Source organism: Oncorhynchus keta, unplaced genomic scaffold (assembly GCF_023373465.1).
Source record: "Oncorhynchus keta strain PuntledgeMale-10-30-2019 unplaced genomic scaffold, Oket_V2 Un_contig_14015_pilon_pilon, whole genome shotgun sequence".
Classification (NCBI taxonomy): domain Eukaryota; kingdom Metazoa; phylum Chordata; class Actinopteri; order Salmoniformes; family Salmonidae; genus Oncorhynchus; species Oncorhynchus keta.
Window position 1 is genome coordinate 94934 of NW_026278494.1, and position 24977 is coordinate 119910.

A 24977-nucleotide genomic window follows, 5' to 3' on the forward strand; every position below is an offset into this window, starting at 1 on the left:
GGTATATACCTGGGTTTGGGCAGTCTCTCCTCTGGGAAGGCGGTCCAGACAGAGTCAGGTGTTTTCTGTTCTTTAAATCGTCCTCTGAACACCGTCTCTATATCATCCATGGAGAACGCACACACTGCAGACCCTGGGATACTGAAGAGAGAGGAACACAACCACACACTTTTACACAACTACTATTAACTATAGCTACTAATATACACACTGTAGGCCCTAGGATACTGAAGAGAGAGGAACACAACCACACACTGTTACACAACTACTATTAACTACAGCTACTAATATACACACTGTAGGCCCTAGGATACTGAAGAGAGAGGAACACAACCACACACTGTTACACAACTACTATTAACTATAGCTACTAATATACACACTGTTACACAACTACTATTAACTATAGCTACTAATATACACACTGTAGGCCCTAGGATACTGAAGAGAGAGGAACACAACCACACACTGTTACACAACTACTATTAACTATAGCTACTAATATACACACTGTAGGCCCTAGGATACTGAAGAGAGAGGAACACAACCACACACTGTTACACAACTACTATTAACTATAGCTACTAATATACACACTGTAGGCCCTAGGATACTGAAGAGAGAGGAACACAACCACACACTGTTACACAACTACTATTAACTATAGCTACTAATATACACACTGTAGGCCCTAGGATACTGAAGAGAGAGGAACACAACCACACACTGTTACACAACTACTATTAACTATAGCTACTAATATACACACTGTAGGCCCTAGGATACTGAAGAGAGGAACACAACCACACACTGTTACACAACTACTATTAACTATAGCTACTAATATACACACTGTTACACAACTACTATTAACTAGATATGGAGAAAACACACACAACAAGAGATTCACAATAACAACACATCTGTTACACCAATATTACAAAGAGTGTAGCCCAAATGGCACCCTATTCCCGTATAGTGAACCACTTTGACCAGATCCCTATGGTCCCTCGTCAAAAGTAGTGCTCTATACAGGGAATAGGGTGCCATTTGGGATGCAGCCTCAGTGTGTCCATCCTTACCTGTTCATCTGTGTAGTGAAGACTCCCACCACAGAAGGAACTCCGTTGATGTTGATGATGTCAGTGATGGACTGTAGAACATCGAAGTAGAAGAACGATTCTCCAGGAACAGAACAGTTGAGTCTGGCCTTGACGAAGGACGTCCAGTGTTTCTCCAACACACGCTGAGACCCGCCTACGTCGTTCTTACAGATACGAGCCACTCTGGAGTAGACGGCCTGGAAAGGAAAGGGGGAGCAGGGGGGAGAGAGAGAGACTCTGCAATCAGCATCACTAAAACACTTCCGCCCTCTGAATAAGACATCTGCCTCATCCTGTGGCCTCACAGTGTGACGCACACTGACGCATACACAAGCACACGCGCGGGCGCACACACATGCTTATCCAGGACCCTGTGTCAGAGAGGACATTTGTTTGAAGCTCCGATTGAACAAACGCCTCACACTCACACCTCTTAGCCCTAAACCTGATTCACACACACCTCTTTACTCAGTCTGATTAACCTTGAACTAGGACAGAGCTGGGCTATAGGACTGGGCTATATGATAGGGGCTAGGCTATATGATAGGGGCTAGGCTATATGATAGGGGCTGGGCTGTAAGACGGTGCTATTTGATAGGTACTGGGCTATAGGACTGGGCTATAGGACGGTGCTATATGATAGGCACTGGGCTATATGATAGGGACTGGACTATAGGGCTGGGCTATAGGACTGGGCTATATGATAGGGACTGGGCTATATGATGGGGACTGGGCTATAGGACGGGGCTATATGATGGGGACTGGGCTATAGGACGGGGCTATATGATAGGGACTGGGCTATATGACGGGGACTGGGCTATATGACGGGGACTGGGCTATAGGATGGAGCTATATTATAGGGCCTGGGCCATATGATGGGGACTGGGCTATAGGAAGGGGCTATATGATAGGGACTGGGCTAGATCTCTGGGCTAGAGCTCTGGGTGTTGGACTGTGGGGGACTAGGGCTCTGGGTGTTGGAGTGTTGGGCTGTGGGGGACTAGGGCTAGAGCTCTTGGTGTTGGACTGTGTGGGACTAGGGCTAGAGCTCTGGGTGTTGGACTGTGGGTAGGGGACTGGGTGGGCTGGGGGAGAGCTCTGGGTGTTGGAGTGTGGGGGACTATAGCTAGAGCTCTGGGTGTTGGAGTGTGGGGGACTAGGGCTAGAGCTCTGGGTGTTGGAGTGTGGGGGACTAGGGCTAGAGCTCTGGGTGTTGGAGTGTGGGGGACTAGGCTAGAGCTCTGGGTGTTGGAGTGTGGGGGACTAGGGCTAGAGCTCTGGGTGTTGGAGTGTGGGGGAGGGCTAGGGCTCTGGGTGTTGGAGTGTGGGGGACTAGGGCTAGAGCTCTGGGTGTTGGAGTGTGGGGGACTAGGGCTAGAGCTCTGGGTGTTGGAGTGTGGGGGACTAGGGCTAGAGCTCTGGGTGTTGGAGTGTGGGGGACTAGGGCTAGAGCTCTGGGTGTTGGAGTGTGGGGGACTAGGGCTAGAGCTCTGGGTGTTGGAGTGTGGGGGACTAGGGCTAGAGCTCTGGGTGTTGGAGTGTGGGGGACTAGGGCTAGAGCTCTGGGTGTTGGAGTGTGGGGGACTAGGGCTAGGGCTCTGGGTGTTGGAGTGTGGGGGACTAGGGCTAGAGCTCTGGGTGTTGGAGTGTGGGGGACTAGGGCTAGAGCTCTGGGTGTTGGAGTGTGGGGGACTAGGGCTAGAGCTCTGGATGTTGGAGTGTGGGGGACTAGGGCTAGAGCTCTGGGTGTTGGAGTGTGGGGGACTAGAGCTCTTGTGGTTTAAATGAAGCGTGTGAAGCAGTCAGCAGAAACAGCTTAAATAATTGACCAGTGCAAAGCTCCATCTGCCCAGGTGTTATCCCAGACCCATCAGCATCGACACACACACACACACACAGGAACACACACACATCCCAGCATTAGTAGCACTAAAATATTTATCATCCCACGGTTTCAGCCTGGCCGCCCATTCTTTGAATGATGCATCATGGGTAAATATGAGGCCTGTGGTGGCTAAAGCAACTAACAACTGCATAAAACATCCATTACCACCAAGGGTGTGGTGTGTGTGTGTGTGTGTGTGTGTGTGTGTGTGTGTGTGTGTGTGTGTGTGTGTGTGTGTGTGTGTGTGTGTGTGTGTGTGTGTGTGTGTGTGTGTGTGTGTGTGTGAATCCTCTCCATGGGTAAAGGGTTTACATGTAAAGTAGTTTGACCTACAGTTCAGTCACTACCAAACTACACCTTACACATTCTGCTGTACTCGGCACTTTTCTACAACACTGTCTGTTGTCTGGTAATATAGTGTTTACTATTTATAATACATCAATATTTATAATACACAATGTTGTCTAGTAAACTGTGTGTGTGTGTGTGTGTGTGTGTGTGTGTGTGTGTGTGTGTGTGTGTGTGTGTGTGTGTGTGTGTGTGTGTGTGTGTGTGTGTGTGTGTGTGTGTTACCTTGCCCAAGTTGTTGTGTTCTGCTGCGATCTCTCTGTAGAAGAAGTAGACATAGTTCCCATAATCCACTGCATGCAGGAAATGGGGCTCTGGAAGAGAGAGGGGACAGAGGTTTTGTGTTGTCACGTCTCTTTTTTCTCTCCTCTCTTCTTTTTCTCTCTGTCTATACATAACTACCTCTGTCTATACATAACTACCTCTGTCTATACATAACTACCTCTGTCTATACATAACTACCTCTGTCTATACATAACTACCTCTGTCCTACCCTTCAACTCTGTCTCTCTCTGTTCAACTCCTCCCCTCCTCCCTTCTTCCCCACTTCTCTCTCTCTCTCTCTCTCTGCATCCATCCTGAATATTTCAGTGTTCCTGTTACAGCTGCGTGTAAAAGTTGACCTAGATAGTGTGACAGAGCAGAACTACAGGACGTCTTCGCAGGACAGGGACATGGACAGAGTCTGCGGTCAACACACACTGCTATGTTTACCTTTCAGCCATTTGGAGTCGTATTTGATAGTCCTGAGGGCCGAGCCGTCACCCATACTACGATAGATCACTGCGTCGCTCGCCAGGAAGTCAGCAACCGTTGCCGAGTACAGCTTCCCGTCTGAAACAACACACACACACACACAGGTCAGACAAACACATTCCATTCTGTCAGACTGGACATGTGGATCTGACACCCTGGTACAAACTGTTTGTTTACAGACTGACTTATGAACCCTAGTTGCTATGGTCACAGTGTGTGTGTGTGTGTGTGTGTGTGTGTGTGTGTGTGTGTGTGTGTGTGTGTGTGTGTGTGTGTGTGTGTGTGTGTGTGTGTGTGTGTGTGTGTGTGTGTGTGTGTGTGTGTGTGTGTGTGTGTGTGTGTGTGGTTATACCAGCGAACAGAGCGACGTTGGTCTGCTTGGCGTCAAACGGGCATCGTGCTAGTCCGCTGATTTCCTCCCCATCAAACTCCAGGTTATCCAGCTACACATAGACACACATGCACTCCGTTAACAAAGACACGGATGGCATAGTAAACAATAGGTGCTTATGGAGGCAGAGCGGGAGGGAGAGAGAATGTTTCTCACACACCCTGCTGTTGTCTTACCCTGTAGTACCGGCACATGGGGTTGAAGCCGTTTGTTCCACAGATGAACACCAGGTCATCATTTCTGGGAACCAGAACCTTGATGTAGTTATGACACTCATCCTGGAGGAGAGAGAGAGAGAGAGAGAGAGATCATATTATAAAGTTTAGCCAGTAGCTATAATGGCAGCTATCATAGCTTATAAACCAGTAGCTATAATTTAGCCAGTAGCTATAATGGCAGCTAGCCAGTAGCCAGTAGCTATAATGGCAGCTATAGCCAGTAGCTATAATGGCAGCTATAGCCAGTAGCTATAATGGCCAGTAGCTATAGCCAGTAGTTATAATGGTAGCTATAGCCAGTAGTTATAATAATGTAGTAGCTATAGCCAGTAGCTATAATGGCAGCTATAGCCAGTAGCTATAATGGCAGCTATAGCAGTAGTTATAATGGCAGCTATAGCCAGTAGCTATAATGGCAGCTATAGCCAGTAGCTATAATGGCAGCTATAGCCAGTAGTTATAATGGCAGCTATAGCCAGTAGCTATAATGGCAGCTATAGCCAGTAGCTATAATGGCAGCTATAGTAGATGATAAGACATATGAGGTGAGAGGTAAAGCCGAGAGTAGAGAGTCTATAGTAGTCAGTAGAAAGGCAGTGAGTAGTAACATAGTATAGTAAGTATAGTAAAGTCTTACTCTGTGTTTCCCCTTCATGGCACAGTTCTTTCTGTCTGCCTCGCCTGACCTCCATGTTAACTTCTGTAAACATCAACACACACACACACATATTGAGGCACATACATTCAGGCAAGCACAAACATACACAATTCAGCATTTGGGATTTCCCACACTGGACAACTTTTTACAGCTACAATCTGCAAAAACAATGTCATGTCATTACATGAAGATGTAATGGGGGATCATAGCTATATTCAATCAAAGTTTACTTAAAAACCTATGTTTAACCTTTTATCATGATTGGCGTCTTGACGGATTTGTCCAAAATCGTATTACATAAAAAATTACTTTTCTGTCCTTGCATTTATGGCAGTGTAAGTTGTCGTTATATCATATACTGTATAAAGCAGTAATCAGTTCAATTAGACATTGAACTTTAACCCTGTAAGAATCCTGGATATAGCTGTTGGGCAGTTTTGTTTTGTATAGAGATCTCAGAAATGCAGTGTAACCATTTCTTGTCTCCTTATGTTATGAAAACTGTTTTTATGGGCACACAAATCCAAAATAATGTATGTGATTGCAAAAGTTAATGCTTCTAACCGAAAGAGTCAATGTACCTTGATACTTAAAACCTAAATTGATCATTTATTTATTTCACCTTTATTTAACCAGGTAGGCAAGTTGAGAACAAGTTCTCATTTACAATTGCAACCTGGCCAAGATAAAGCAAAGCAGTTTGACACATACAACGACACAGAGTTACACATGGAATAAACAAACATACAGTCAATAATACAGTAGAAACAAGTCTATATACAATGTGAGCAAATGAGGTGAGATAAGGAGGTAAAGGCAAAAAAAAGGCCATGGTGGCAAAGTAAATACAATATAGCAAGTAAAACACTGGAATGATAGATTTGCAAGTGGAAGAATGTGCAAAGTAGAAATAAAAATAATGGGGTGCAAGGGAGCAAAATAAATAAATAAAATAAATACAGTAGGGAAAGAGGTAGTTGTTTGGGCTAAATTATAGGTGGGCTATGTACAGGTGCAGTAATCGGTGAGTTGCTGTGACAGTTGGTGCTTAACTCTTGGTGCTAGGGGCAGTATTTTCATTTTTGGAAAGAAAACGTTCCCGTTTTAAACGGGATATTTTGTCAGGAAAAGATGCTAGAATATGCATATAATTGACAGCTTTCAATAGAAAACACTAGCGTTTGAGGATGGATTCTAAACAACGTTTGCCATGTTTCTGTCGATGTTATGGAGCTAATGTGGAATATTTTTCGGCATTGTGGTGACCGCAATTTCCGGGTGATTTCTCAGCCAAACGTGAAGAACAAACGGAGCTGTTTCACCTACAAAAATAATATTTTGGGTAAAAATGAACTTTAGCTGTTTACCTGGGAGTCTAATGAGTGAAAACATCCGCAGTTCATCAAAGGTAAACGATTTAATTTGATTGCTTTTCTGATTTCCGTGACAAGGTTACCTGCTGCTAGCAAGGCATAATGCTATCCTAGGCTATGATAAACTTACACAAATGCTTGTCTAGCGTTGGCTGTAAAGCATATTTTGAAAATCTGAGATGACAGGGTGATTAACAAAAGGCTAAGCTGTGTCTCAATATATTTCATTTGTGATTTTCATGAATAGGAACATTTTCTAGGGATATCTATGTCCACTGCGAAATAGGAAGCCAATTCTAGATTTAACTTTGGATTGGAGATGTTTGATGTGGGTCTGGAAGGAGAGTTTACAGTCTAACCAGACACCTAGGTATTTGTAGTTGTCCACGTATTCTAAGTCAGGCGGGCAGGTGCAGGCAGCGGTCGGTTGAAGAGCATGCATTTAGTTTTACTTGTATTTAAGAGCAGTTGGAGGCCACGGAAGGAGAGTTGTATGGCATTGAAGCTTGCCTGGAGGGTTGTTAACACAGTGTCCAAAGAAGGGCCAGAAGTATACAGAATGGTGTCATCTGCGTAGAGGTGGATCAGAGACTCACCAGCAGCAAGAGCGACATCATTGATATATACAGAGAAGAGAGTCGGTCCAAGAATTGAACCCTGTGGCACCCCCATAGAGACTGCCAGAGGTCCGGACAGAAGACCCTCCGGTTCTTCAATAATTATGCTTAATACTTGTTGGGTGATCATTTGGTGTCCAGCTGATTAGGTACGCCGTAATATTTTCACACATCATCATCTGATCCAGGAAGGAATTTTCTGAATGACAGTCAAGTGCTGAACGAACAGCTGTTGTGAAAGCGTATGCAATGCAACTACAGCCAGAGTGCTGGGAAAAAATCATATTTTGGTGTCTCATTCGTTACACCGGTGAAGACAGTTGTTCCTGGATCCACGTTGGATCTAATATCCCTTGTGAATTCATGCGGATCCTCTGTTGTTTCCTGCTTGATTTACAGCAGGGCCTCGTTAGATTTAACAGAGAAAACTTTTATGTACTGAGTACATGTTTTCATATGTTTTTGTGCCTCCGATTGGACATGGAGTCTACTGTGCGCAGCACCAATGCTATTCCTATGAATTATTCTGGATATAATGCCAACAAATTACACAGCCTAGTGGGCTTATTGACATTATGATCTGGTAATGAAATAACGAGACAAAGACATTTTTTTCTCCATGTTATACCTGCAATTTGAAACAATACAAGGAGGCTTGAAGTAGCCTACTTGAAATTAAATTTGGAGCTCAGAAATTCAAGAACTGGAATAGGCCTACCTTGAAAATCTGGTGCTTGAAAATTATTTTTAATTCTTGTAGCCCATTTATAAGTTCCCCTGCTCCCTTATAATTATCTGTGATTTCATTTTTGATCCGTTTTTGTGAGAAATGTGGCCACAGTTTCCCACCGTTTCAATGGAATTCAATTGAAGGGTGTTGCAGTACTCTGTTGGTAAAACCATGTGCAGTTATTATGAAGACATCTGTTGGCTTCCCATACAAAGTCTTCCATTAAAAAGGAACCTGCTTTTTGTTCACTTTCTCATTATTAAACCAGGGATGGTGAGATTAATGCTACCATTATTCATGGCTTTATTATGTATCCCTGCATCAACCACATAGGCTACCGAAACAACACCATGTATGCATCCAATCTATTTCATCTATGAAAAAACATTTCATTTTAGTTTCAAACCACTTTGAAATGTTGATCCCAATGTCACACATTGGCCCCATTATTTATAGAAAGAACCATTTCCACTCTCATTTATAGCCTGTTAATTATGTGATTGATGGGGTCGTTTTTCTACAGACGACTTGTGTGTAACTCAGTAAGTAACTTGTGGTTAGACAGACAGACAAACTCAAAGACAGGCAGACTTACCCTGTAGGGAATGATCTCATTCCTGTAGGATTCTCGGAGACTCACTAGATACACCTGGTCTCTTCCAGCGATGAACAGTGTATCCTGTATCTTGGTCATCAGTTGGAAGTCCAGTCTGTGCTGTGACTCGTTCCCCGACGGACGACCTCGGAACACTGGGTACTGCCGCGAGACTGAAACACACGTACACATGTTAGTTAGAGATCACGCACATGTAAGCTTTCAGAGTGCTACACACACACACTGGCTCTGAGGGCCACACACTATCAATCAGGTTATTGATTAAGCATAAACATGTTGTGTGTTACAGCTTTATAGAAATGTCTCAGTAGTGTAATTCAGGCTGCTGATACAGCACGGTGGTCGCCTCAGGAATAGTAAACGAACAGAATTTTGTTGGTCCCCACAAGGTCAAATGCCGTTTCTAGGGAATTTAGGGTTAAGGTTTAGGGTTAGTAGTTTGGGTTTAGTTTAGGTTCAGGTTACAGTTAGGGTTAAGGTTTAGGGTTAGTAGTTTGGGTTTAGTTTAGGTTCAGGTTACAGTTAGGGTTAAGGTTTAGGGTTAGTAGTTTGGGTTTAGTTTAGGTTCAGGTTACAGTTAGGGTTAGTAGCTAGGGTTTAGTTTAGGTTCAGGTTACAGCTAGGGTTAAGGTTTAGGGTTAGTAGTTAGGGTTTAGTTTAGGTGCAGGTTTTGTGCGTCCCCCCCAAGGTTAGTTATACAAGACTGAGTGAGAGAGAGAGTTATGGTATGCCAGGTCAGCAGTCTTTGTATTCCCTGTGTACATCACAGAGGAAGGGAATCTAGTTAATGCCTGACGATGGACAGGATTGACATACTACTGATCAGATTGAGTACACCATTATATTCAGGACATTACATTACCATGAAGACCTTACAGTACACCATCAATACACTATTCACTGAGCACATTACATTACCATGAAGACCTTACAGTACACCATTAATACACTATTCACTGATACACATTACATTACCATGAAGACCTTACAGTACACCATTAATACACTATTCACTGATACACATTACATTACCATGAAGACCTTACAGTACACCATCAATACACTATTCACTGATACACATTACATTACCATGAAGACCTTACAGTACACCATTAATACACTATTCACTGATGCACATTACATTACCATGAAGATGAAGACATTAATACACTATTCACTGATACACATTACATTACCATGAAGACCTTACAGTACACCATCAATACACTATTCACTGATACACATTACATTACCATGAAGACCTTACAGTACACCATCAATACCATGAAGACACTATTCACTGATACACATTACATTACCATGAAGACCTTACAGTACACCATCAATACACTATTCACTGATACACATTACATTACCATGAAGACCTTACAGTACACCATCAATACACTATTCACTGATACACATTACATTACCATGAAGAGACACTATTCACTGATACACATTACATTACCATGAAGACCTTACAGTACACCATCAATACACTATTCACTGATGCACATTACATTACCATGAAGACCTTACAGTACACCATCAATACACTACACATTCACTGAGTACACCATCAATACACTATTCACTGATACCATTACCATGAAGACCTTACAGTACACCATCAATACACTATTCACTGATACACATTACATTACCATGAAGACCTTACAGTACACCATTAACACACTATTCACTGATACACATTACATTACCATGAAGACCTTACAGTACACCATCAATACACTATTCACTGATACACATTACATTACCATGAAGACCTTACAGTACACCATCAATACACTATTCATTCACTGATACACATTACATTACCATGAAGACCTTACAGTACACCATCAATACACTATTCACTGTACACCATCAATACACTATTCACTGATACATGCAGGACAATGGGACATCAATAATTCATGACAACAGGGTGCAGCATAAAAGCTGATTGGAAATTAAATTGTACTGAGACATGATGCTGCTGTCTTGTGAGTGAGACTAACCTGAGTGTGTGTGTACGTGCAGCGTGTGGGTACTCACAGTGTGCATCGACAGCGTCCAGGGGTATACTGTCCTCTGGGAAGCTGGCAGACATGGTGTGTGTGGCTGTAGCTAGCAGTATGCTGAGCAGAAGGCCTGCTCTCCAAACCATGACTGTTGCTGCTTTTGGTCTGAGACCACTCCTTCCTGCCTGGTTCTCACCCAACAAGATGTTACCTGGAAACACAGTGACGATCAGTCATGAAATACAGATACACACATCGTCAGGAAAGTCCAAAACTAACAGATTTCAGTATTGATACCAAATACCTGTATATTCTAAATCGCCAAAGAAAATTATATTTTCCTCTGTCATTTTCTGTAATCGCTCTCTATAGCTCTCTCTCTCACACACACACACACACACACACACACACACACACACACACACACACACACACACACACACACACACACACACACACACACACACACACACACACACACACACACACACACACACACACACACACACACAATTTCTCTCTCATTCTCTCTCTGAAGCCCTTTTACCAGGGACTATTGTACACAGGTCTATTGTAGATCACATGATTGAATGTTTAGTGATTTCAAGTTGAGATCATTTATGACATGAGCAGTACCTCGGACAGCCTGATCAGCAAGTGTGTGTGTGTGTGTGTGTGTGTGTGTGTGTGTGTGTGTGTGTGTGTGTGTGTGTGTGTGTGTGTGTGTGTGTGTGTGTGTGTGTGTGTGTGTGTGTGTGTGTGTGTGTGTGTGTGTAAGAGCAGCCCTTTAGAGACGACGTGTGTGCATATTAATGAACGTCCAGTCAAATATTTATAAGACAAACAAATTATTCATGTGGACAGTCTGAACGGATATACACAATTTACCACTACACACACACACACACACACACACACACACACACACACACACACACACACACACACACACACACACACACACACACACACACACACACACACACACACACACACACAAACGGGGATGGATTAGCCAGCAGCACACTGAGACACACACACACACACAAAAGTGTGCACACAAGCAGAGTATCCCAGAGTACCACTGATGAGCACGTCATCTCTTTGCGCACACGCACGCACACACAGCCACACACACACAAACCAGTATTGACACGTTTTCAATTAGCCCAAGGTCCACCTGCTTCAGAGCAGAGCTAACTGGCAGCAGCCGGTGTGTCTGTCTGGCCAGCCCATTAGTATCTGATTGATCCAGTCAGGATGTATGCCTCACTAGGCTTATATACATGTTCACCTATATGAACTATTATACTAACTACAACAGCCTCTATAGGTTAACACACCACAGCAGTTTACCTATGGAGCATTATATTATATCTTCAGATCTAAGAAATATTAGATGTCATCGTTAGAGCAGCACAGATGACCATTGAGAATGAGGATGTCCGCAGGGGGTCAGATGGAACAATCAACACACTGCAGACTAAATCTACTCTCCCTGTCTAATACTGTTAGCTGGCTGAATACACACAGCCTTAGATCTATGGTATCTATGTGGCTGTTAAAGTGGCCTGAGGAGAGTTATATCACTGTGGTGATGACAGAGACAGAGAGAGACAGAGAGAGACAGAGAGTCAAACCAAGCTATATGACTGGCAGTGATGCATCACCAGCCACTATGGAGGTACACATGCACTACTGCACAACCAGCCCAGTGCCAGCTGGCAGAGCAGATCTGCTCTTCTCTTCAATTAGTGGTTTTAGTGGAGAAATTAGAGTTCTGAAAATCAGAGCAGAAAGAAGCAGAGCAGAAAGATCTCTGATGATCGAACACACATTGATGAGGCTGGCTACAGGATATCCCATACACAAATGATTCACTGGTCCATACCGAACAATTCATATAATCTATATAGAATGATTCATAGATCTATAACGAATGATTCACTGATCTGCAACTGTCAGCAATTTTATCCCTCACCCTAATCAGTGAAGAAGAGGAATTGATATAGTGGAGAAAGAGAGACAAGTAGAGACAACTACATGGGGACATGCTGCTTTAGCTACTTAAAGGGGTAATGTGAGATATTGGCAATAAATACCTTTTTCTACTTACCCAGAGTCAGATGAGCTCATGGGTACAATCTGTATGTCTCTGCATGCAGTTTGAAGGAAGATGAAGGTACCGTTCCTTCAGAAACTATCCACACCCCTTGACTTTTTCCAAATGTTGTTGTGTTACAAAGTGGGATTCAAATGGATAAAAAAAAAAAAAAATTCAATGATCTACACAAAATACTCTGTGATGACAAAATGGAAGAAAATTCTAAAAATATATATATGGAAAATAAACCACTAAGTAAGTATTCAACCCCTAAGTCAATACATGTTAGAATCACATGTGGCAGTGATTACAGGTGTCTTCCTGGGTCTTCCTGGGTAAATCTCTAAGAGCTTTGCTTACCTGGATTGTACAATATTTGCCCATTATTCTTTAAAAACATTATCAAGTCGGTTCTTGATCATTGCTAGACAGATATTTTCAAGTTTTGCCAGGATTTTCAAGCCGATTTAAGTCAAAACTGTAACTAGGTCACTTAGCAACATTCAATGTCATCTTGGTAAGCAACTCCAGTGTATATTTGGCCTTGTGTTTTAGGTCATTGTCCTGCTAAAAGGTGAATTTGTCTCCCAGTGGAAAACAGACTGAATCAAGTTTTCCTATATGATTTTGCCAGTGCTTAGCTCTATTCCATTTATTTTTATCCTAAAAAACTCCCTAGTCCTTGCCGATGACAAGCATACCCATAACATGATACAGCCACCACCTTGCTTAAAAATATGAAGAGTGGTACTTAGTGATGTGTTGGATTTGCTCCAAACATAACACTTTGTATTCAGGACAAAACGTTTATTTCTTTGCAGTATTATTTTAAGTGCCTTCCTTACTGCCTATTCTGTACAGGCTTCGTTCTTTTCACTCTATCATTTATGTTAGTATTGTGGAGTAACTACAATGTTGTTGATCCATCCTCCGTTATCTGATTCTACAGACATTTTAAACACTGTAACTGTTTTAAAGTCACCATTGGCCTCATGGTGAAATCCCTACGCAGTTTCCTTCCCTGGTCTTTGTGGTTGAATCTGTGCTTGAAAATCACTGCTCGACTGAGGGACCTTACATATAATTGTATGCAGGTGCGCATCTTTCACTGGGGACAGGGGGGGACATGTCCCCTCCACATTTTGAAATTGCATTTTTGTCCCCCCCCTGTTTTATCATTGGAATGTGGTCCAACAACGAGGCACCGTGTGTGTGCTCCAGGACCATGTGGTCAGGTAGGTGTTTGGAGTGTTTATCCGACTGGATAAAAAAACATTTAAAAAACACAAGTTATGCCCCCCCCCACTTCTAAAACCGAAGGTGCGCCCCTGATTGTATGTGTGGGGTACAGAGATGGGGTAGTCATTTAAACGCTGTTATTGCACACAGAGTGAGTCCATGCAACTTATTATGTGACTTGTTGAGCACATTTTTACTCTTGAACTTATTTAGCCTTGCCTTAACAAAAGAGTTGAATACTTATTGACTCAAGACATTTCAGCTGTTCAGTTTGAATTCATTTGTAAACATCTCTAAAATCATAACTGCACTTTGACATTATGGGGTATTTATTGTGTGGAGATCAGTGACACCAAATCTCAAATGAACACATTTTAAATTCAGGCTGTAACACAACAAAATGTGGAAAAGTTCTAGCGCTGTGAATACTTTCTGAATGCACTGTAGTTTCACCAGTCGTTGCTAACTAGCATTAGCACAAGGCCTGGAAGTCTATCAGAACAGCTAGCATGCTAGCTTAATTGCCAAAATCTGGCAATATCCCCGCTGCTGTTGTTACTCTCCCTACAATTCAGACCTTCAAATCGATTCCAAAAATCCAAAAAGTTGTCCAAGAGAAAATGTCTTGTTTTCCAAATGGTTCTCGAGACAACAACTGATAATTAAATCTCTAAGAAGAAAACAATGAATACAGATACAATCAATAAAGTATAAACCCTGGGAAAATGATATGAACATTACTATACTGCCTCAGGGCTGCCTCAAGATACAACAAGGCTCCTTTCACTGGTTAATCATTTATTCACAGGTAAATCATTCATCTCCCTTGTTAAGGATTATTTTTATTTATTTTTCCTTTCTTTCTTCTTTCTAATGCTATCTTTTTCTCCCTCCCTATCCTCTCTCTTTTTCTCCTTCCTTCCATTTCATTCCCTATCCTCTCTTTTTCTCCCTTCCTTCCCTATCCTTTTCTCCCTTTTCTCCCTATCCTTCTCTTTTTTTCTCCTTTTTCCTTCATTCCCTATCCTCTCTTTTTCTCCCTTCCTTCCCTATCCTTTCTCTTTTTCTCCCTTCCTTCTCTATCCTCTCTTTTTCTCCCTTCCTTCCCTATCCTTTCTCTTTTTCTCCCTTCCTTCATTCCCTATCCTCTCTCCTTTTCTCCCTTCTTTCATTCCCTATCCCTTCTCTTTTTCTCCCAACCCTTCATTCCCTATCCTTTCTCTTTTTCTTTTCTTTCAAGACTCTCTCTCTCTCTGTTATTGTGGAACACTTGGGCTGTAACTTCCCATGATGCCTAGCGGTGGAGCAGCAGTTGTTCCTGAGCAGCTCTAATGTAAAACAGAACAGAGAGGGAGAGGAAGGGGAGACATGGAGGGGTCAGCCTGCTAAAATTACCCTCAATCTGAGGCCAACCTAGCATGTTCCCTATTCACTATCCTACTCCTACCCTGCCGAATGTTTGTGTGTGTGTGTGTGGGGGGGGGCTCAACAGTCCCTGAGACGCAGGAATAGAGCTACTCACGCAACTCTGTCCTGTTCAGCCTTCCCCCTCCTTCTCTCTCTCCTCTCTCTGTCTGTTATTACAGGCTTTTCAGTATCCTACAATCACTCTCTCACTGCTGATGTTGTTGGCTCAGACTTGCGCTGTTTAAACACCAAGAGGAGGGTGTGTGCGTAAGTATAGTGTGTGTATGTGTGTGTGTGTGTGTGGCGGGGGTTGTTGGCTGGTTGTTCGTTATTGGCAGGATCTGCACCAAGTTGCCCTATGAAGCTTGTTCTAGTTGCAGTGTTTCAATCACAGAACCTGACCAACACCTACATTGTGGTAATGTTGTAAGTAGCACAAGGTTATTAACAGAGAACTTACAGACTGGGAGCAGCAATCAGTGTGGACAGGACTTCCTCTCTCTGCATATATATATCAATACCTGTCAAAGGTTTAAACAACACCCACTAGTTCAAGAGTTTTTCTTTACTTTTACTATTTTCTACATTGTATAATAATAGTGAAGACATCAGAACTATGAAATATCACGTGTGGCATCATGTAGTAACCAAATAAGTGTTAAACAAAAATAAATATATTTTATATTTGAGATTCTTCAAAGTAGCCACTCTTTGCCTTGATGACAACTTTGCACACTCTTGGCATTCTGCCAACCAGATTCAAGAGGTATGACATGCATTTCAATTAACAGGTGTGCCTTGATCAAAGTTCATTTGTGTAATTTATTTTCTTGTTAATGTGTTTGAGCCGATCAGTTGTGTTGTGACAAGGTAGGGGTGGTATACAGAAGATGGCCCTATTTGGTAAAGACCAAGTCCATATTATGGCAAGAACAGCTTAAATAAGCAAAGAGAAATGACATTACTTTAAGACATGAAGGTCAGTCAATCCGGAAAATTTCAAGAACTTTGAACGTTTCTTCAGGTGCAGTTGCAAAAACCATCAAGCGCTATGAAACTGGCTCTCATGAGGACCGCCACAGGAAAGGAAGACCCAGAGTTACTCTGCTGCAGATGATAAGTTCATTAGAGTTACCAGCCTCAGAAATTGCAGCCCAAATAAATGCTTCACAGAGTTCAAGTAACAGACACATCTCAACATCAACTGTTCAGAGGAGACTGTGTGAATCAGGCCTTCAGGGTCAAATTGCTGCAAAGAAACCAATACTAAAGGACACCAATAAGAAGAAGAGACTTGCTTGGGCCAAGAAGCACAAGCAATGGACATTAGACCAGTGGAAATCTGGCCTTTGGTCTGATGAGTCCAAATTTGACATTTTTAGTTCCAACCACCGTGGATGATCTCTGCATGTGTGGTTCCCACCGTGATGCATGGAGGAGGAGGTGTGCTGATGTGGGGGGGCTTTGGTGGTGACACTGTCTGTGATTTATTTAGAATTCAAGACACACAACCAGCATGGCTACCACAGCATTCTGCAGTGATATGCCATCCCATCTGGTTTGCTCTTAGTGGAACTATCATTTGTTTTTCAACAGGACAATGACCCAACACACTTCCAGGCTATTTGGGCTATTTGACCAAGAAGGAGAGTGATGGAGTGCTGCATCAGATGACCTGCCCTCCACAATCACCCAACCTCCACCCAATTGAGATAGTTTGGGATGAATTGGACAGCAGAGTGAAGGAAACAAGTGCTCATTATATATGTGAACTCCTTGGAAAAGCATTCCAGGTAAAGCTGGTTGAGGGAATGTCAAGAGTGTGCAAAGCTTTCCTCAAGGCAAAGGGTGGCTACTTTGTTAAATATATATTTTAATTGGTTTAACACTTTTTTGGTTACTACATGATTCCATATGTGTTATTTCACAGTTTTGATGTCTTCACTATTATTCTATAATGTAGAAAATAGTAAAAAATAAACATAAACCGTTGAATGAGTAGGTGTTGACTGGTACTGTTGACTGGTACTGTTGACTGGTACTGTTGACTGGTACTGGTGACTGGTACTGTTGACTGGTACTGTTGACTGGTACTGTTGTCTGGTACTGTTGACTGGTACTGGTGACTGGTACTGTTGACTGGTACTGTTGACTGGTACTGTTGACTGGTACTGTTGACTGGTATTGTTGACTGGTACTGTTGACTGGTGCTCTCTCTCTCTCCCTACCCGCCTTCTCTCATTCTATTCTCTCACTCCCTCCCTCCCTCCCGCTGTTCCCATTCTGCCTGTAGAAACAACACCAGAGCAGTCTCTTCTCCTGCAGGTCAGTACAACTGGGGCTGTGGAGGAATTGGCCCAATCAAGTGTGGTACACAATAAGACTGCAGTAATGTAACCCCCATGACCCCACCCTGTGTGTTGTTGTAAATACCCCTCCATCAGTATGACCAGGGTGAATAGAACACCACTGAACAATAGATGCTGCTCCAGGGACAACCCAGCCCAGCCCTATGTTACACACACACACGTTTTACTATACTTGTGGGGATCAAACAATTTATTTACATTAAAAATCATATTTTCCCTAACCTTTAACCTAACCTTTAAACCCTTAACCCTGATCCCAAACCCTATTTCTAATCCTAAACCTAATTGTACCCCTAAACCTAACCGCTAAGCCTAAAATATATTTTTTCCTTGTGGTGACCATCAAATTGTCCCCACTTGTCCAAATTTGAATTGTTTTAGTATCCTTGTGAGGGCTTCTGGTCTCCACAAGTATAGTAAAACCAAAGACATACAGCCATACGCACAACGTAGAGGAAATCAGATAACCTCAGTACAAACTGTAGTATTACTTCTACTGGACTTCACTGAATACAATTACATTTTACTAGTAGAATTCCCTGTGTGTGTGCAAGTGTCTGCCTGACTACACGCATGTGTGTGTGTGTGTGTGTGTGTGTGTGTGTGTGTGTGTGTGTGTGTGTGTGTGTGTGTGTGTGTGTGTGTGTGTGTGTGTGTGTGTGTGTGTGTGTGTGTGTGTGTGTGTGTGTGTGTGTGTGTGTGTGTGTGTGTGTGTGTGTGCTTGCCTACGTGCGTGCATGTGTGCAGCCACGCCAAATTGGATGTACTAAATAACTTTGTTGTCCTCATCAGGGCTTTGGGAAAGTAATCAGTTTGTGACCGAGCAGCCAGGCGATTAGCAGACCTCCATCAGAGCAGACTAGAGAAACCATTACTGCTCCCTCTCCTTCTCTTCAATAACAACATGAGCCAGTCATCTCAGTATTTACTGAGGATTACATCTGAAGAGCCTGACTTGTTGCTACAGAGAGAGTTGGCAGAGAAAGAAGGCTGTGCCACCTCACACCATCCCTCCCTCCTCTCTACTTCCCTCCTTTCCTCCCTCTTTCTTTCCTTTCGTGTGTAGAGGGGTATAAGAGGAGAAAGACAGTTGTCTCTCTCCTTGTCTCCTTTACTCGCTCTTTCCATATACCTTGGTGAGAGGGGGATTGTAAGAGGAGAAAGGCTCCATGGTAGTTCAGCTGTAGTGAAGCACAAAGGCCAGAGCTGCAGGTGTGACAGGAACAATAGAGGCTTTGGGCTGGGCTGTACAATGGAGCTACCGCCCCATAACACTGTCCAACTCTCTGGGGGTTAGTAGTCGTGGCTCTCCACTGTCCAACTCTCTTGGGGTTAGGGTTAGTAGTAGTGGCCCTTCACTGTCCAACTCTCTGGGGGTTAGGGTTAGTAGTAGTGGCCCTTCACTGTCCAACTCTCTGGGGGCTAGGGTTAGTAGTCGTGGCTCTCCACTGTCCAACTCTCTGGTGGTTAGGGTTAGTAGTAGTGGCCCTTCACTGTCTAACTCTCTGGTGGTTAGGGTTAGTAGTAGTGGCTCTTCACTGTCCAACTCTCTGGGGGTTAGGTTAGTAGTAGTGGCTCTTCACTGTCCAACTCTCTGGGGGTTGGGGTTAGTAGTAGTGGCCCTTCACTGTCCCAACTCTCTGGGGGTTAGGGTTAGTAGTCGTGGCTCTTCACTGTCCAACTCTCTGGGGGTTAGTAGTCGTGGCTCTTCACTGTCCAACTCTCTGATGGTTAGGGTTAGTAGTCGTGGCTCTCCACTGTCCAACTCTCTGGGGGTTAGGGTTAGTAGTAGTGGCTCTTCACTGTCCAACTCTCTGATGGTTAGTAGTAGTGGCCCTTCAATGTCCAACTCTCTGGGGGTTAGTAGTAGTGGCCCTTTACTGTCCAACTCTCTGGGGGTTAGTAGTAGTGGCCCTTCACTGTCCCAACTCTCTGGGGTTAGGGTTAGTAGTAGTGGCCTTCACTGTCCAACTCTCTGGGGGTTAGGGTTAGTAGTAGTGGCCCTTTACTGTCCAACTCTCTGGGGGTTAGGGTTAGTAGTAGTGGCCTTCACTGTCCAACTCTCTGGGGGTTAGTAGTCGTGGCTCTTCACTGTCCAACTCTCTGGGGGTTAGTAGTCGTGGCTCTTCACTGTCCAACTCTCTGATGGTTAGGCTTAGTAGTAGTGGCCCTTCACTGTCCAACTCTCTGGGGGTTAGGGTTAGTAGTCGTGGCTCTTCACTGTCCAACTCTCTGATGGTTAGGGTTAGTAGTAGTGGTCCTTCACTGTCCAACTCTCTGGGGGTTAGGGTTAGTAGTAGTGTCTCTTCACTGTCCAACTCTCTGGGGTTAGTAGTAGTGGCCTTCACTGTCCAACTCTCTGGGGGTTAGGGTTAGTAGTGGTGGCTCTCCACTGTCCAACTCTCTGGGGGTTAGGGTTAGTAGTAGTGGCCCTTTACTGTCCAACTCTCTGGGGGTTAGGGTTAGTAGTAGTGGCCTTCACTGTCCAACTCTCTGGGGGTTAGGGTTCCAACTCTCTGGGGGTTAGTAGTCGTGGCTCTTCACTGTCCAACTCTCTGATGGTTAGGGTTAGTAGTAGTGGCCCTTCACTGTCCAACTCTCTGGGGTTAGGGTTAGTAGTAGTGGCTCTTCACTGTCCAACTCTCTGATGGTTAGGGTTAGTAGTAGTGGCCCTTCACTGTCCAACTCTCTGGGGTTAGGGTTAGTAGTAGTGGCTCTTCACTGTCCAACTCTCTGGGGTTAGTAGTAGTGGCCTTTCACTGTCCAACTCTCTGGGGTTAGGGTTAGTAGTCGTGGCTCTCCACTGTCCAACTCTCTGGGGGTTAGGTAGTAGTGGCCCTTTACTGTCCAACTCTCTGGGGGTTAGGGTTAGTAGTAGTGGCCCTTCAATTCCAACTCTCTGGGGGTTAGGTAGTGGTTACTGTCCAACTCTCTGGGGGTTAGGGTTAGTAGTAGTGGCCCTTCACTCTCCAATTCTCTGGTGGTTAGGGTTAGTAGTAGTGGCCCTTCACTTCCAACTCTGGTGGTTAGGGTTAGTAGTAGTGGCCCTTCACTGTCCCAACTCTCTGGTGGTTAGGGTTAGTAGTAGTGGCCCTTCACTGTCCCAACTCTCTGGTGGTTAGGGTTAGTAGTAGTGGCCCTTCACTGTCCCAACTCTCTGGTGGTTAGGGTTAGTAGTAGTGGCTCTTTACTGTCCAACTCTCTGTTGGTTAGGGTTAGTAGGCGGCCCTTCACTTTCCAACTCTCTGGTGGTCAGGATTAGTAGTAGTGGCCCTTCACTGTCTAACTCTCAGAGTGGTTAGGGTTAGTAGTAGTGGCTCTTTACTGTCCAACTCTCTGTTGGTTAGGGTTAGTAGCAGTGGCCCTTCACTGTCCAACTCTCTGGGGGTTAGGGTTAGTAGTAGTGGAGTTGATTAAAGGAGTTAGCGTTGGTTAATTTCATATTCAGCACAATATTACTTTGTAGGGAAACACCAGAGTGGGTTTGGTACTGGCAACACCAGAGTGGGTTTGGTACTGGCAACACCAGAGTGGGTTTGGTACTGGCAACACCAGCATGGGTTTGGTACTGGCAACACTAGAGTGGGTATGAGTCTGGCAACACCAGAGTGGGTTTGTAACTGGCAACACTAGAGTGGGTATGAGTCTGGCAACACCAGAGTGGGTTGAGTCTGGCAACACCAGAGTGGGTTTGTAACTGGCAACACTAGAGTGGGTTTGGTACTGGCAACACCAGAGTGGGTTTGGTACTGGCAACACCAGAGTGGGTTTGGTACTGGCAACACCAGAGTGGGTTTGGTACTGGCAACACCAGAGTGGGTTTGGTACTGGCAACACCAGAGTGGGTTTGGTACTGGCAACACCAGAGTGGTTTTGGTACTGGCAACACCAGAGTGGGTTTGGTACTGGCAACACCAGAGTGGTTTTGGTACTGGCAACACCAGAGTGGGTTTGGTACTGGCATCACCAGGGTGGGTTTGGTACTGGCAACACCAGAGTGGGTTTGGTACTGGCAACACCAGAGTGGTTTTGGTACTGGCAACACCAGAGTGGGTTAGATTCCAGCATTGGCCATATACTGAATATATGTGTTTACTGTAAATCACTTAATGTAAGTCAACTGTTCAAGTTGCTGCTATATGCAAATTCAGCACCAACATATCCCTGAATATATTGCTATATTGATGGGTTTGAGCCTGGACACCCTGTAGACCTGCTACTATTGACCAGGGTGAATGGGGAATCATTTTACTGGATTACATTTGCCCTTAAAACAAGAGTTTACAATTATATTCAACTTTCCATATCATTTCAGTCACAAAAACTATCTAGTTCTTGTGATATTATGTATGTCACATAAAAATCAGAATGGCATCAACTATTTGCTAATTTTACCTAAATAATGTGTCTAAACTAAACGAGGCATGGCCATCCTAAACACAACATACAGCGTGTGAATATTGACTTGAATAACTTATCTTCCCGACACAGTCCTTCCACGGCTGTCATTCAATTAGCTGACTCTATTGCGCCGATTCATTCATTCTCCGACGTTAACCCCTACACTACCGCACCCCAACTCCCCCTAACCTTAACCCATTCATCCTATCACTGGATTAGAACACAGATGTTCAGGGATCCAGAGCTGCGGGACAATCTGGCTATTTACCCTAGCGGACAGGGCAGGCCAGGGAGAGTGCGTGGGGGGAGCTTTCTAGTGCCGGTGGACCCAAGCCACATCCCGGCTCCACAACACCTATTGTCCCGGCTGGGAGGGAACGCATTCAACATTGATCTGTGCTAACCTTTATACTCCACATGAAATGCGAAAGACAACAAAGACGTGAGGGAGAGCAGAGGAGTGACACACCAGTAATGGGGAGAGGAGAGAATTGATTGTTCCACTAATGCATGGATGCAGGGATGGGCTCGGAGGCGGGCGCATTCACTAAAAGGTCCCTACCACGGCGGACGGAACGAAGGCTGATTAGTTCACAGGAAACACTGATTTATTTAGACTAATCAACAATCCCTATTTACCAACATGTTTAGACGTGTATCTTACTAAAATACAATCTAACAACAAATGAAATTAACCATTGGATAACACGTTTAGGTAGTCGCCTACCTATCCAACCTAACGCCAATAACGAATAAAATATCTCGTTTCACAATCACAATGAAGGTGCACTTTCGCTGGTCATGTTCTGTTGATCAGTACCAAAAGTCCACTGTGTGAGAATGTGAAAGTTCACATCTTATTCCCATTGCTTACATGCCTATACACCGTCACGACCCCAACACAATGTGAGAAACGCTTTCCTCACCTGCGCTTTAAATCAACAATCAGGGCTCATCCATCTTATCTGCGCCACAGTATTAGAACAATACTGAACTATTTTATTCTCTGTAAATATAATGATGTGTATTTGCTCATCTTGCTCATCTATCCACGAGAGTACAACAAACTAATTACGCTATTACTTTATTCACTACAACAATAAAGTGCTGTTATCTGAAATCTATTGTGAATTCTGTACCAATAGGACGAAAACTACAGTCAAACAAATGTAGTCTAGATAATTAACAGAAAGTCCAATGCCCAATTAGAAGAAGAAAATATATTTTAACAAACCTATTTTACGCACTTTTCAAACGGTTTATTATGAACACTAATAACCTACCTTGTGGTTCCAAAATGATTCATGAAAGCGTATTGCAGATCTCCTTCCAATCCCAATGAAGGCTATATTCCCTATAACGTTCATCCATTATAATAATTCCATTTGGTGGAGTTATAAACGTATATAATTCCTTATTCCCAGTGCCATATGGTCTCCACACTTCTCTTTTCCAGTCGCGGACCGCGGACATTAATTCAGAGTCGCGGACTTCTCCTTCTCTCTCTGCGTCCTTGGGCCCGGCTCAATGCTTACTGATCTTCAAAGCTCAACCGTGATCAAATAGCGCTACAGTCCCCTCGTACGTTCATTCCCCACCCCCTTTACTATTAACTTTTAAACCAGAGGGAAAACGTAAATAAGAGACGTGCGCTTTCCGTTCAGCCCTGAGCGCGCACATAGAACAAATCAGGCAAAAGAGATACAAGCAGAACGATAATGTTTTATAAACTATGATTATATAGGCTGCAACCCATACGAAGAAAGCCCATGTATAAATAGCCCGGTCGACAACTATTTCTGTAGTATTCACCACTTGTGCAGGGCAGCCCTACAAGCCGACTCAGTTTGCAACAAATACAACCTTTCCCCTTCAGTTTGCAAGGGCACTTTCGCTGCTCGTTGCTGATTTAAAGAATAAACTCACCTCATCGGGTATATATATTTTTAATCCTTTTTAGTTTCTATACAATCACAAAATCACGAATAGTCCAACTGGTCGCTGTTAGCTTGCAGTGGGCAGCCAGAAAAACAATCTAATGCACGGCAAATGGTGTAACTCGATCCATACTGAGTCAATCCATCACACAGCGCTCTGCCTGTCTTCCAATAGGCCGAGCTCTCGCTTCAGTCCCTCCCACATCTTTCTCCCTCTCCGCGTCTCTCTCTCCAGGGCTGTGGGTTTTGGAGACTCTCCCTCCCCGACCGCTTTCTTTCCTACGAGAGAGAAAAGAAAGAGAAGAGAGAGGCCCCCACCTTCCCACATGACCCTGCCTTGCCCCCCTCTCCTTTCTCCCATCCCCCACAGCCAGTAAGTGAAGCCCTTGGTAAATATTTTCAGCAGAATTGTTTTTGGAGGGGAAAGGGAGACTTGCTGAGAAAGGAACTATCTTTAAACCATTTAACTCCTGTCTGCAATACTGGACGACAGCTAGCCTAATGCTATGACCTTTCTACACCAACTTGCAGTTGTTGAATGCAATAGACCAAATGCATGGTTATGTATGAAACTTAGACATCGTTATTCATGTACTTTACCCATGTGTACCCTTTCTGCCATTCCACAAATGGATCCCACAGTAAATGTGTGCATCACGCAACGATGCTGATGGATTTAAACATTTGTCTTTAACACACCAGTAAGTAATGCCCTGATCTAACAACAATGCACACACACACACACACACAAATGCAGAGCCCAGCGATGCACTGAACTGAACAATTGGTATGGCCTAT

At 43.8% G+C, this 24977-nt stretch overlaps 1 protein-coding gene and 1 long non-coding RNA gene across 4 annotated transcripts in view; both read right to left on the bottom strand.

Moving 5' to 3' along the window:
• The window catches only part of LOC127918320 (semaphorin-6D-like), a 39162-nt gene extending 15000 nt beyond the window's left edge, over positions 1 to 24162 (bottom strand). The window contains 10 exon segments of the mRNA XM_052501632.1: positions 10 to 141; positions 1083 to 1300; positions 3562 to 3650; positions 4051 to 4170; positions 4445 to 4535; positions 4660 to 4761; positions 5339 to 5401; positions 8675 to 8847; positions 10757 to 10933; positions 23526 to 24162. Coding sequence (XP_052357592.1) covers positions 10 to 141; positions 1083 to 1300; positions 3562 to 3650; positions 4051 to 4170; positions 4445 to 4535; positions 4660 to 4761; positions 5339 to 5401; positions 8675 to 8847; positions 10757 to 10868 — 1100 coding nt within the window. The 5' untranslated portion in view covers positions 10869 to 10933; positions 23526 to 24162.
• Positions 9731 to 10499, bottom strand: LOC127918322 (uncharacterized). Of its 3 annotated transcripts, none has more exons than XR_008099770.1 (3): positions 10315 to 10499; positions 10176 to 10232; positions 9731 to 9793 (listed from the first exon to the last, which is right to left on the bottom strand). It is a non-coding gene; the product is annotated as an uncharacterized LOC127918322 (long non-coding RNA). The 3 variants fall into 3 exon arrangements; XR_008099771.1 differs by lacking the exon at positions 9731 to 9793 and adding an exon at positions 9895 to 9957; XR_008099772.1 differs by lacking the exon at positions 9731 to 9793 and adding an exon at positions 10018 to 10080.
• Positions 24163 to 24977: the final 815 nt, after the last annotated feature.